At 47.4% G+C, this 14,896-nt stretch overlaps 1 protein-coding gene across 2 annotated transcripts in view; it reads left to right on the forward strand.

Annotated features, from left to right (window-relative positions):
- ADAM19 (ADAM metallopeptidase domain 19) overlaps positions 1 to 14,896 on the forward strand; it is a 57,251-nt gene that overhangs the window by 6,598 nt on the left and 35,757 nt on the right. For both annotated transcript variants that reach the window (XM_083422716.1, XM_083422717.1), the window contains exon 3: positions 1,764 to 1,834. In XM_083422716.1, the coding sequence (XP_083278842.1) occupies positions 1,764 to 1,834 (71 nt within the window). The remainder of the gene's footprint in view (positions 1 to 1,763; positions 1,835 to 14,896) is intronic.

The raw sequence follows: 14,896 nt of genomic DNA on the forward strand, positions 1-14,896 counted from the left end.
GGCCGTCTCTGTTTTGGCTGTGTGGAAGCACCAGACAGATGGGAAGCAGAGATTTAATCAAAGCAAGCATCAGTTTTCCTCTACTGCTATGTGTGTGGCCATGCAAATGTGCTTTTGATCAAAGGGAAGGTCCAGCTCTGTGGCCCGTTTGCTATCAGATCCCTTGCAGGGCTGACGAAGAAGGATGTGTCAATAAGGGCAAGAGGGCATTGCTATTTCTTTTCTGTCCTTCTCTCTTGCTCAGAACAAGTTGCTCAACAAAGAGATTGCACAGGCAACTCTCGAGCTGGGAACTGAACCCACATCTCCCGAGTCTCTGCCCTGCACATTAGCCGCAAAGTGCTCTCTCCCTCCTCCTGCTCATGCAAGCTCTCAAAAATGTTCCTGAATGCTCTAAAATGAAACTGGAAAAATCGTTTAAAATTAGGCATGAGAAGGGGGGCACATCTGTTGCCACTATGAATAGTCAAGGACCATGTCGATATATGAATAGGAAAAGAGGATGGTGTTCTCCATGGAAGTTGTAGCAAACATTGGTGTGTGTGTGTGTGGAAGCACTAGAAATGCAGAAGCTGGAGGCTATTTTGGTTGAACAATTTGCTGCTCAGTGTGGGCGAGGTTCCTTCATAGACCACACTTAGGATGGGAACATGTCTAACAATGGTGCAATTTTGATTACTTGGGACAACCAACATTACTCACTTTCCTTCTTATTAACAGGCTGTGGTTTGTTTTTTTATGAGGGTGCATGGGGGGAGGTGATAGCGATTTCCTGCCTCATCCATCTGCTCTGCCTTTGACACTTCAGCTAATATTTGCCAATTTCCACCTTGCAGCCTTCGTAAGCCACCACAAAGAATCATTAGCCAAGTTCCGCTTCTGAGAGAACATACTGTAATATCCATAGTAGGGTTGGAAGGAAACCCAAGCAGCATCTCATCCAGCCCACTACAATGCAGGACCACAGCTAAAGAATCCCTGACAGAGGGCCACCCAACCTCCAGTGAAGGAGGCTGGGTGGGTGTTAGATAGGCATTATTAGGGTTTGCATCATTCCCAATCAGCCAATGATTTCCTAAACTTCGTTGTATTGTGTTTTGCTTGTCCTTTGAATCAGTCTTGAATAGTAATGTCTTGACCAACTAACGTCACAGTGGCATGCATCATGCACAAATCTACAAGTTCCTGTCAACCTCACAATGGCTATGCTCTGTCTTCACAGCTGCAAGCAGTACACATGTGCCCATTGGTGGGAATCACAAGTGGGGAGAGTGCTGTTGCGCTCACGTCCTGCTCTTAGGATGGCCACTGTGAGAACAGGATGCTGTCCTGATCCAGTAGATGCTTCTTATGTTCTTATCCACTCTCTAGCCCTGCTTTTCCTTTACATTCAAGCCAGTCCATTCAGTGCAGCTGCACTGGACCCAGGAAGGGAATTTTAATTTGGCGTTCATCATGGTTTGCTCCAGAAATGGCCTGCTAGTGTTCTTCTCTGTTTGTGTTATGGTCTGGTATACCACTGTGGGCCAATAAGCCTGCAATCCAGTTGCAACCTGGAAGTTGGTCTTATTGAACTCCGCTGGATTTGCTTCTAAGTAAACAGTCATAGCAATTGGGTTGAAAGTGATCTGCAGTCTACTGTTTGAGAATCAGTGAAATAAAATATTTGCTATTCTTTTTCAACTTTTGCTTAATATCTTGATTCTGTCATAAGCCAGAAATGCAGAGAGTGTGTAAACCTTTTGTTTCTGTGTTGTACGCAGCACCCACCCAGAGCGGAAGTAGAAATAACAGCTGAAGGAAGAAACTTCATCTTGGATGTTGAGAAGAATGAGTAAGTAACCTTGTATGAAAAGGCAGGATACATTTAAATATACACTCCTGTTAATCTATTGTGTGAACTAAGCAGAGGTTATCCGCCATTTTGAACTCCAAACAGGGCACTCTTGTTCCTTTAATAAAAGTTCAGTTAGTGGAACATCTTCTGTTATGGTGTTGTATAGCTGTCAAAATGCAAAGGCAGAAGATGTTGAGCAAGCCTCCAAAAGAGACTTGTGAAACTCATACACAAACAAACCACAAAAACTCTAGCTTGTTCCTGTTCCTAGGCACTAGAAATGGGATTACGTAAATCAGAGGTAACGTCAGGCCCAGGGGTTATGTCCCTACAGGCATCTCTAGCTGGTCTGTGGGATGCCCTATGCCATGCCACGCCCTTAGCCATCCTCAGAGCCTTCTTCAACTGCTTTTGTCTGGCTGGTTATGTGTCCTTGAACTGTAATTATTTTATTGATTGATTGATTGATTGATTGGTTTCAATTTATATACTGCCCTATATCTGGACGTCTCAGGGCGGTTCACAGAATAAAATCAAAATATAAAACCACAAAATACAGAATCAAAATAAAAACAAAAATAATCCAATAACTCCCCCCCCAAAAAACCCCACATTTTAAAAGGCCACTTGCTTGACTAGATCGAAGATGAAGAGGCCTGGGTGCAGAAACGTCTGGGTTTTGCATAGTTGGAATGTAGCCAATACTATGAAGGTAAGGGTCACATTATTGCTTTGCCCACTTTTGTCTCGAGCTGCCAAGCTTGTCCGGAGTTTTGGGCTGGGCTGCCATCAGTATGCAGATGACACCCAACTCTATCTGTTGATGGATGGCCATCCTGACTCGGCCCCAGACACACTGACCAGATGTTTGGAAGCTGTGGCTGGATGGTTACATGGGAGCTGGTTGAAGTTAAATCCTTCGAAGACAGAGGTCCTTTGGCTGGGAAGGGACGATATGGGATTGGGGGGGGCAACTCCCATCTCTTGGGGGGTTCAATTAGTGCCAGCACCGTCCGTTAAGAGTTTGGGTGTAATCTTCGACACCTCCCTTTCCATGGAGGCGCAGATTGCAGCTATAACAAAGGCAGCATTTTTTCATCTCCACCAAGCTAAGCAGTTGGCTCCTTACGTCTCTCGCCCTGACCTAGCCAATGTGATCCACGCAACGGTCACCTCCAGACTGGATTATTGTAACTCGCTCTACGTGGGGCTGACCTTGAGACTGACCCAGAAACTCCAGCGGGTGCAGAATGCCGCGGCGAGACTCCTTACAGGGTCCTCGCTGCGAGACCACATTCACCCAGTGCTATACCAGCTGCACTGGCTCCCGGTGGAGTACAGGATCAGGTTTAAGGTGCTGGTTTTAACCTTTAAAGCCCTATACAGCCTAGGACCCTTGTACGTATGGGACCGCCTGTCCTGGTATGTCCCACAGCGGAACATACAGTCTTCAAATAAAAACATCCTGAAGGTCCCAGGCCACAGAGAGGTTAGGCTGGCCTCAACTAGAGCCAGAGCTTTTTCGGCTGTGGCTCCAATCTGGTGGAACGCTCTGTCACAAGAGACTAGGGCCCTGCGGGACTTGACATGTTTCCGCAGGACCTGCAAGACGGAGCTGTTCTGCCAGGCCTTTGGTCGGGGTTCAGTCTGACTCCCTCTCCCCTTTCATAAGAACTTGCATGAAAGTGGCCTCCCAATTTTTCTCACAGGCCCATATAAGTTCAGCACAAACAGTTGGGCCTGGTGAGCATTTAAGGTCCCCAACCCTAATCTGCAGGTTGCCATCTGATTGGATTTTATTCCGATCCTGATCTGATTTGAGGACGTATTTTAATTGATTGTCTGATTTTATGTTAATGTGTTAAAGATTTGATGTTAGCCGCACTGAGCCTGGCTTCGGCTGGGGAGGGCGGGATATAAATAAAAATTATTATTATTATTATTATTATTATTATTATGGACCACCTGTTGAGAACTGCAGTTTTAGATCATTTATAGATAAATTGCATTACCTGCAGAAGTTATAATTCTTTGCAATGTAACTTTCTCTGTGGGGGCACCTACTCTATGGGATGACTTCCCCTTGGAGATGAGCCTAGGCACCAACTGTTGGGTGCTTCCAGTGTGCTTAGAAAACTTATCCATTATTTTAAAAATTGCAACCCCCCCCAACAACTTACCTATTTCCCCAGACGTTTCTAGGCTGTTTCTATACCAGTTTTTAGCCCCCTGATTACTGTAACTAACGTTAATATTTTATTGGTTTTTTGGGGGGAGGGGTATGTTTTATGATTTATTGTTGTAAACTGCTTTGATACTCTCCGGAATGAAAGACACTAGAAATAGTTTTATTTATAAGTAACTGTAATATAGGGGATGAGGGGGATGCTCATCATATTTGCAGAGGACAAATAGTAAATAGATAAATAGTAAAATTATCATTATGGAGTAGGATGTCTCTATTTTCATCGGAGACATATTGGCAGGTATGCCAGTGTGATGGGATGAAGAGCTGCTTGTGTGTAAATTGCAATCCCTCAGAGTTTGAACAGCTTCTCAAACCTCTGCCTGTGACGGAGCCCCTCCAGCATGGCTGCGTCAGTCGCTAGCAGAATCCGAAAGTGGTTGCTTTCGGAAACGTTTCCAACATAAAAGCTCCTTAACGGAAACACGTCTTCTGGCCTCTCTGCGTGACAGTTTCCGGCGAGGAACGGGTGTCCCTATAGGAGGTTCTGAGACATCCCCACTATTTTCACTGGAAGCATCTCTGAGCCATTCCTCCGACTCTCCTTCCCTTGACATTCCTGTTCGCCCCCTACTGGTTCCTTCTTCAGGTGTTACGTCTCCCTTTACCTCAGAGAGCCTTGGCACCTCCGGTGCTGCCGATGGCAGTTCCCTGACATCCACCTCCCCTCCAGGGCCCCCTTCACCCTCTCCCGTCTCCTCCCCTACAGTTTGGGAGGGGGTAAAACCCCGGAAGGAACCTTCCTCATCGTCTGAGGTTTCGAACACCTTTCTCCACTTGTTGCGGTTCCTAGTCTCTCGGTACTCCTCGTCTTCTGAGTCCGTTCCTTCTTCCAACTCCGACTCCGCGAATCCTTCCAGTTCCTCTTCCTCGTCTGTGGTGCCGAAATACTCCCTCCTAAACCTTGCTGCCGGCTGTGGTTTCCTCGGGAATCTTTGGTGGAACGTTTCTGTTAAAACCTCGTCATTGACCTCCTCTGCTGTCACCCAAGTGTTTTCTGACTCCGGTTCCCCTTCCCACGCCACTAAATACTCCACCTGATTGCCCTTCCACCTGGAATCGAGGATTTCCGCTACATGGTTACTGCTCTCCCTCTCTTCCAAGACTGGTCCCCTGGTGTGCTCCCCTTCACCTCCCCCCTTGTACGGTGACAGTAATGACCTGTGGAACACTGGATGCAATTTCATGTGGTTGGGTAACCGGAGTTTGAAAGCCACTGGGTTGACCTGCTGAATGACCTCAAAGGGTCCCAATCTCTTGGGTCTTAATTTCTTACAACCCCCTTTGAACGGCAACCCTTGGGTGGACAACCACACCTGATCCCCCACCCTTATGGTTTCACCTTCCCTCCTGTTCTTGTCTGCCTGCTTCTTATATTGAGCCTTGGCCCTTTCTAAGTTGAGCTGAAGCTGACGATGGATCGCTTCCATCTCTTCTACAAAATGTTCGGCCGCTGGGACGCTCCATCTCTCGCCTCCCTCCCCCGGGAATGCCCTGGGGTGACACCCGTAATTGGCCAAAAAGGGGCTCATCCCTGTGGACACATGCTCCGCATTGTTGTAGGCAAATTCTGCCAGCGCCAGCTTTTCGACCCAATCATTCCCTCTGTCATTGACATAACACCTCAGATATTGTTGGAGGATGCCATTTGCTCTTTCCGCCTGCCCGTTGGTTTCAGGATGCCGGGCCGTCGAAAAATTGACCTCCACGTGCAGCAAGCTCATGAGCTTCCTCCAGAACCTGGAAGTAAATTGTTTCCCGCGGTCCGAGACAACCCTCAAGGGGGCGCCATGCAGCCGGAAGATGTGTTCAACAAACAACTTCGCTGTTTCTTCCGCTGTGACTGCATGTGAACATGCTACAAAGTGGCACATCTTAGTTAACAGGTCCACTACTACCATGATGGCCGTCTTCCCTTTGGATTTGGGCAGATCCGTCATAAAATCTATTGATACCGCCTCCCAAGGCCGTTCTGGCGTGGGTAGTGGTTCCAATAACCCTGCCGGCGCCCTTCTTTCCCCCTTGGCCCTCTGGCATTGGTCACACCCTCTTACATACTCCTTTACATCTTCCCTCACCTTGGGCCACCAAAACTCCCTGGTGACCATCCACATGGTCTTGTGTTGTCCAAAATGTCCCGCCGTGGGACTATCATGCAACTGCTTGAGTACCCTCCCTCTCAATTCACCTTCTGGTATATACAGTGCCCCTTTGTAATACAATGCCCCATTTCTTTCTTCAAAACCCTCCGGGCTCTCACCCTCTCCCCTGAGGTCTCTGAGCTTATTTTGGGCATATTCGTCAGTTTCCGTTTCTTCTACCAGCTCTCGTCTCCCCACCAGCGCCGCCCCACACACCCAGCGGTCCTCAGGAATGACATGTCTTTCGTCGCTTGCCCCCTCCCCTTCCAAGTACTCTGGTTTGCGTGAGAGAGCGTCCGCCCTGACGTTCTCTGGGCCTGGTACATAACAAATCTCGAAGTGGAATTTGGAAAATTCCTGTGCCCATCTCACTTGTCGTTGGTTGAGTACTCGAGCTGTTCTCCAATACTCCAAATTCTTGTGGTCGGTGCACACTTGCACCTTGTGTTGTGCCCCAATCAATAAATGTCTCCACCTCCGGAACGCTTCGTGAATGGCAAGTAGTTCCCTGTCATACACCGTGTAGTTCCGCTCGGACTTATTCAGCTTCCTCGAGAAAAAGGCACACGGTCTCCACTCCGACGTATTTCTTCCTGGCTGAAGAAGCACAGCCCCCACCGCTCTGTCTGACGCGTCTGTCTCCACCCTCATGGGCTTCTGTAGGTCCACATGCAGAAGTTGTTCTTCCGAAGCGAAAGCCCTTTTCAGTTCTTCAAAAGCTCTCTCCGCCTCCGCCGTCCAAACAAATTTCTTCTTGCTACTGAGGCAGTCGGTGATGGGCGCCGTCAAGTGTGCAAAATTCTTGATGAACTTCCGATAAAAGTTCCCAAACCCCAGGAATCTTTGCACATCCTTCTTGGTTTTCGGTGTCTTCCATTCCAGCACCGCCTGGACCTTGCCTGGATCCATGGCCAATCCTTGGTCTGACAGGCGGTACCCCAGGAATTCCACCTCCTTGGCATGAAACTGGCACTTCTCCAGTTTCACCCACAGCTGATTGGCTTGCAGCCGGCCCAACACTTCTCTCACGTCCCTCACATGCTGCTCTTCATTTTCCGAATACACCAACACGTCATCCAAAAAGGCCACACAATTCTTGTAGAGCAACGGCCCCAGGACGTGGTTGATAAAACTTTGAAAACATGCGGAGCCGGCTTGGAGACCGAAGGGCATTACGAGGTATTCAAATGCTCCCAAAGGGGTGAACATGGTGGTCTTCCATTCATCCCCCTTCCTTATTCGTATCAGATTATACGCCCCCCGCAGGTCCAGTTTTGTAAAAATCTTCCCCTTCCTCACCCTGGTCAGAATGTCATCAATTCGGGGCATAGGAAAGGCCAGGGGTTCCGACACGGCGTTTAGGGCCCTGAAATCCACTACAAGTCTCGGCTTATCTGTGTTTTTTTTGTCCACAAAAAACGCTGGGCTGCCCCCCACCGCTCGGGACTCTCTGATGAAACCCCTCTTCAGGTTTTTGTCAATGAACTCCCTCAGCTCCTGCATCTCCCTGTCTGACATGGCGTACAGCTTGCCCACTGGGAGTTGAGCCCCAGGGAGTAGGTTGATTTGACAGTCAAAGGGTCTATGCGGCGGCAGTTTGTCCGCTTCTCTTTCGCTAAATACGTTGCTCAGATCTGCATATTGCGGAGGCACCTCCCCTTGCTTCATTACCTCCATCCCAGCTAAGGTGAGCTTGGCTCCCCCTGGATCCTTTCCCTGCTTGCAGTGTTCTAGGCAATGCGCTGACCCAAAGGAGACCACCCTCTGGTGCCAGCCCACTAGAGGATCGTGTAGCGCCAGCCAGCTCATCCCCAAAATTATGGGAGCTCCTCCCAAGGTGGCCACATTAAACGCTATCCTCTCGGTGTGCCTTGCCACCCTCATTATCATGGGGACTGTCTGTTGGTTCACTTCTCCTCCCAACAACTCTCTGCCATCAATCGTGGTTACCTGCAGGGGTTTACTTAAGGGGAGGGTTTGTATCTGGTGCTCAGCTGCGAACTCCTTACTCATGAAATTACAGGAGCTGCCTGAATCCAGCAGGGCCTTGATCTGTAGGGGGTGTCCGTTTGGCAGCTCTAGCAACACCTCTATCACTAGAGCAGGTCTGGGAGGTTCTGGTGCGGGCACTCTCACTGCTTTTGAGCCTGGCTGCTGTGCCCCGACGGCAGCCAGGCGTTGGCTTTTACTTGCTCTGTGCTTTCCTCCTCCTCTCCCCCAACAGCTCCTGCCATGCCTTGCCATTCCTTTCTCCGTGGACAGACTCTGGCAAAGTGTCCTGGCTGTTGGCAGAGATAGCATTTCTTCCCGCCCTTTCCCTCTTTCTTCCGCCCTTCACCGATGTTTGAAACTGTGCGCGCACGCGCTGTTCCCACTTCCATCGGCTCTGCCGGCGGGAAAGGCTGCTCTGGAATGTCTGGAATGCGGAGCTCCCTCCAACGTTCTCCTTTCCCCTCCCGCTTCTCCAAAGCCCTCGCTTCCTGGCGCGCTCCTATGGCTAGCGCGGCTTTAGTCAGCTGGTCCATAGACTCTGCTCTGGGGTTCCGGGAAAGTTCATCTTTCAAGGACGAAGACAGACCTTCTTCGAAAAGCATTTGAATGGGCTCAGAAGACAAGTCCCACCCCAATCGATGAATCAACATAGTGAACTCAGTCCAGTACTCACGGACAGTCCTGTTTCCCTGTTTGCAAGCCATTAACTGCCTTCGCACCCCTCCCTGCTCAATGTCACTGGAAAACATCAGGTCCATGGCACGAAAAAACTTCATCGCGTCCTTTAGGATCTCATTATTTGCTGCCATCAAGGGTCTAACCCAGTCCTTCGCCCCTGATTCGAGATGGCTAATTACAAAAGCCACTCGCGATTCCTCATCAGGGAAGTCATCGAATTGCAGATTGAGAGCATATTGCATCTCTGTCCTAAAGGCATGGTAGTTCCTGGGGTCCCCCCCAAATTTCTGCACCAATCCTGGCATCTTTCTGTTGAGTGGGGTGGCTTTCTCCCTCCCCCTCTCTGCATCCTGAGCCCTCCTTTCTTCCAGCCTCGCCGTCTGCAAGGCAAGCTGGATTTCCAACGTCCTATACCTTTTCTCCAGGCTTGGACCTCCTCCAGCTGCCCCTCCGGTTCCTGCTGGTTCGCTCATGATGCCTCTCCCTGGCACAAGCTAGCTGTCGGTGACTTTCGGATTGCTGTGATGGGATGAAGAGCTGCTTGTGTGTAAATTGCAATCCCTCAGAGTTTGAACAGCTTCTCAAACCTCTGCCTGTGACGGAGCCCCTCCAGCATGGCTGCGTCAGTCGCTAGCAGAATCCGAAAGTGGTTGCTTTCGGAAACGTTTCCAACATAAAAGCTCCTTAACGGAAACACGTCTTCTGGCCTCTCTGCGTGACAGTTTCCGGCGAGGAACGGGTGTCCCTATAGGAGGTTCTGAGACATCCCCACTATTTTCACTGGAAGCATCTCTGAGCCATTCCTCCGACTCTCCTTCCCTTGACATTCCTGTTCGCCCCCTACTGGTTCCTTCTTCAGGTGTTACGTCTCCCTTTACCTCAGAGAGCCTTGGCACCTCCGGTGCTGCCGATGGCAGTTCCCTGACAGCCAGTGTAGGCCATAGTGGCTTATGCCACAATTGGAGAAACTGTTTTTTCTGTTTCTATCTAATTATTCAGCTACCCAGAAGGAATTCCATTCCTCGGAAAGAAAGATTATTGCTACTTTAATTTGACTGAGTGCCTTTAATCACTTTAAGCACTTCTGGGTTCACAGGGCTGATGGATACACAGAATCACAAGGAAACGGTCTAAATGCTCTCAATCCTTTGCAGTTGCTGTTGGTCCTGTGAAGAAAGCAGCGCTCGAGTCCTACAAATAGTCAGCGGCAGGCCTTTGTTAAAAAGTCTGTAGGCCTTCCCAATGCCTCCAGAAAAGATTTTGTCTTAATAAGCCAGACTGGAACCTTCTGAGAGCAGGCAGCCCGCCCTGAAATGCTACTTGCTAAACATGTTCCAACAGCTAAGGCGAGATAGGGGAAGAGAAATTGACACATCTTACATTGCTAAACACATGCTAGATTTCTCTTCAGCACAGCTTCTAATACAAACCATGAAACCGCTTGCTTGCATTGGCTTTTGGGAAATGATTAGAGTACCGTTAAATGTATTCAAGATACTCTGTTATGAAGTCAGGCTGTAGCTGCACAACATGCCCTTTAAGTGAGAAATTAGGACCTCCCTTAAAGAGGGCACATGTTGCGGTGAGGCCTGGGAACCAAACCCTGCGTTGTGGGTGGGTATGATCGGATAGCCACAACACCCAATTGGTAGGTCCCTTGATGCAGGGTTTAATCAGGCCAATGGGACGCAGGTTAAATGGATCAAGGGACCTATATATACCTATATATACCCAGAGCGTCCTCTTTTGGTGCGTGCATCAGAACACCCGCCCACCTCTCCCTATTTTTAGGGTTTTGCGCTTGACCTTGCTATGCCGTCGTGTGTTGTCTGTCGTTGGGACAGGAGCACGGCAGGAATTTCCCCCACTTGGCTGATTGGCTGGTGCCATTTGGGTTTCACCTGCCACGTAGCAAATCGTCACAACTTGTAAGGTTGCGGATAGGCTCTGGTTCAGGTGATAGGGATGGGAGAGCGGTCTCACCATCTCTATGTGAAGGATATTCCGTTAAAGGAATCCAGAGACTTGATGGTTTGGTCTACCCCTGAGAGAGGGTTGTGCCCGTGCCTGAGTCCAAGGGGGCATTTGGGTGGTGGAGATAGCCTGTTCCCGGCTTTCTGCTTATCCAGGTGTTCACCCTAGACTGACCTATGCTGGTCCCCTGAGTCAGCGCTACCTGCAAAGGTGCAGGGAGCTAGTTGAAGCAGAGCCTATGCAACCACTCACTTGCTGTAATCATTAAAGTTGTGGCCTAAATTCTGCCAAAACCCAAACCCAAAATTGAGTCTTGTCTGATTTTATTTAAGGGGGAGGTTTAAAGGTCTGAAAATGCAAAAATCTGTTGTCTGCTCCAAAGAATTGGTTTGGGTGTGCAGCCTAACAGAAACAGGACTTTTGTCCAGTTGCTTTTACATTTCTGGTGTTTTGGGATTGTGTGGAATTGTGAAGGGAAAGCTGTGAGTGGTGGAAGAGAATTGGCAGAAGCAGAGTCTCTTGAGCAAAACATTAGCAGTAGATTAACTCTGAGCATGATGACATAATTTCCAGGTGTCTCCTGGGAACCATGCTGTGCTATTTTCATCTAAGGCCTGCTCTCAACAGGCTAGCAAAACGGAACACATATATTGTGTTTACTTCCTGAGTTGGGCCCCTCATTCCTCTAAACACAGACCCGCACAGCCATTCAACTTTGCAAGGGGCTGCAGGAGAAAATGTACAGGGCTCATAGTTGTCTGTGATGTGTAATAAGTACAACTCCTCACTTGGCTACTGGTAGAGACTTTCGTCAAGAGCTCCAAACATAGAATGCTAGTTCTTTGCCAGTATAATTTTTATACTAGTATATTTTTCTTTTCTTTTCTGGTTATTTGTTTTTAATCAATGCCCTTTTAAATGTGTTGTGGGAGGGGGGTTATTGGTTTGTTGTTGTTCTTAATTTTATTATGGAGCTTATTTCCGAGTAGGTTTGTGTAGTATTGCACTGTTAGTATTCTGAAGTAAGTTCAACACATACTTGAGCTTAGTTTCAGCACATCTGAGGATACTTTGAGTATGTTAGAAACTAACAATTTATGTTTTGTTGGTGGTTATAGCTGGGATTGAGGAGGTTCAAGCTCTATTTAATTGCACAGGAAGTTACTCTATTAGCTATTATCTCTGAATAGGTTCCCAGACACCTGGTGCAGCCCAATTGATTATTAAATGATTTGTCGAGATGCTTAAGCTCTGCAGCTGCAAAGCAGAAAATCCAAGGCAGATGGATCACAAAATAGATGGAGACAGGTTCTAAGAATAACATTGGCCATAGTTCAGGAAGAACCTCACATGTAAACAGATTTGTTTTAAACTTCGTGTGCATTTTTGAAAGAAAGACAGAATTCCCCATTGGCCGAAGATAGCAAGGTTGAAAATGTGATGAACATATAAGTAACGAATGACAAAAGACTATGCCTAAGAACTAGTCCCTTTGGATGAAGAGGGTAATTTTTAGAAGAGAAGCTGTACTGAAGAAGAAACTAAAAAAATTGGCAGCTAAAAAAGCCAATGCAATTCTGGGCTGCATCAATAGGAGTATAGCATCTAGATCAAGGGAAGTAATAGTGCCACTGTATTCTGCTCTGGTCAGACCTCACCTGGAGTACTGTGTCCAGTTCTGGGCACCACAGTTCAAGAAGGACACTGACAAACTGGAACGTGTCCAGAGGAGGGCAACCAAAATGGTCAAAGGCCTGGAAACGATGCCTTATGAGGAACGGCTAAGGGAGCTGGGCATGTTTAGCCTGGAGAAGAGGAGGTTAAGGGGTGATATGATAGCCATGTTCAAATATATAAAAGGATGTCACATAGAGGAGGGAGAAAGGTTGTTTTCTGCTGCTCCAGAGAAGCGGACACGGAGCAATGGATCCAAACTACAAGAAAGAAGATTCCACCTAAACATTAGGAAGAACTTCCTGACAGTAAGAGCTGTTCGACAGTGGAATTTGCTGCCAAGGAGTGTGGTGGAGTCTCCTTCTTTGGAGGTCTTTAAGCAGAGGCTTGACAACCATATGTCAGGAGTGCTCTGATGGTGTTTCCTGCTTGGCAGGGGGTTGGACTCGATGGCCCTTGTGGTCTCTTCCAACTCTATGATTCTAAGAAAATATTATACTGCTAGTGAGGATCTTGTTTTAGAATGGAAGGTTGTTACTGGTAATCTCAAAACTTTCCTGTGTCACCTGTGTGGTTTGCTCCATTTTGCTTGACATGGAAGGCATGGCATTTAATGGTGGCAATGAGCCTTGGCACAGGTTTGTTTAGAAAGGGAATTTATATTCAGGCTGGGAAGAATTCATTGTGATGGTAGCCAAGACATGCAGTCGTTGGCTAGTTGACACAGAAAATGCTCTGGCTCTCAGCCCTGCTCAAATATCTAATTCTGGAATTACTGTACCTTGGAAAACAAAACTGACAAATCCACTGTACTGTTTCCATGTGTTAGGGCTAACAAGACCCCACCCCCCACTGCCGCCTGAGATTCTGAGCTGCTGGATACAGGGTTACTTCCATTATAATTTCCTGCCTTATCTGGTTTCCTTTCCAGTGCTTGTTTAAGGAAACAGAAAACTGGAAACAAACGTGGCTGTTGCCTATTTCAGCTTTACGTAGGAAGGATTGCTGTGGGATTCTGCATAGACGCTACACACACTGTATTTGCTGGTAACTTCCTACACACGTAGGATATGAATGGGAACAAATGACAGAAGGCTTTGACCTCTTCTGCAGGTCTTACGAAGAGTTTCTGAATGGCTGGAAAGCCAGGTCTCGCTCCGGGAGGGATTCCAGCTCATCTTCCTCTTGGAATGATGATTTCATTGTCAGAGGGCTAGGCAAGGAAGCTAGGTTATCTCTTCATTGACTCTAAACATTGCACAATTTCCCAGGCAGGAAGAAAGCTTCCTTCTCTCCTGTCCTCATTTTGCTTATCTTATAGGAAGATGTACAGGCAGTTTGACTCTGCAGCTTTACAGTTCTTTAATTTTTGGGGTTATAAGAGGGGAGACCTGCTTAGCTCGGCATAAGATGCTCCAAGAAGGAAATACTTTCCAGAAGAGATGATATAAGCAGAACCCAAACCTTTGGCATCAGCAGCAATATGAACCCCATTAAGCCCCACTTGAAAATGCCTTCTTATTTTAAAAACTGGTAGATCTATACATGCCACAAAGAAAAGTTGTGAGAAGAACAAATTGCCCTATTTGCCCCCCTGTGACTTTTGGGCTTTGCATGCTTTGGGGCACATCTCATTGCCCATCAGCGTTAACTCTCCCTGGCTGTTCTGACACTTTGAGACAGCTTGGCTGAAACATGGTTGACCCGAGGAAAGACATAAGTGTTTGCAAATGACACGAAACCTTTTGCAAAGAAGAGAATCCTGAACAATTCATCCAAGGGCTGCTGGCTTGCATCATATTCCTGACTTGAGTCCCAAGAGAACTTATGAAGAAAGTGTGAAATGTAACTCCCAAAGTTCATAAGCCAACTAAAAACCTCAAACTTTAATTATTTTACAGAATTTGAACATTTCCAATCCCATGTGATTCTGGAATTTAAAAAGCAGTTCATTACTGGCATATACTGCATGGGTGGGATGGTTTTGTTTTTCATAACAAATGGTGATTTCATGTTATTGGAGTAATGCGGCAGAGCAAAGTCAAATTATCACTCACTTGAAGGCATTTGTACTGCAGCCAAAAGGAATCACAGCAGTGTAGGAACTGGGATTTGGGTCCTAATCCAACAATGTATAAAGCATTGCTGAGAAATAAATCCTTCCTCTACTTCCAAGTGTTCTTGGCAAGCCATTTGGGCAGGTTTATTGTTTCATATTAAGAATTTGCTGTCAGTGGGCCTTGGCACATGTGATTTTGACCTCATTTTGACATACCCCTGTCAAAATCAGTGAATAGATATTGGATTTTGACTGTCATAATATGGATAGCCTGACTGCTGTAGACCATGCATTGG

This window comes from Podarcis tiliguerta (genome assembly GCF_965153285.1).
Source record: "Podarcis tiliguerta genome assembly, chromosome: 2".
NCBI lineage: Eukaryota > Metazoa > Chordata > Lepidosauria > Squamata > Lacertidae > Podarcis > Podarcis tiliguerta.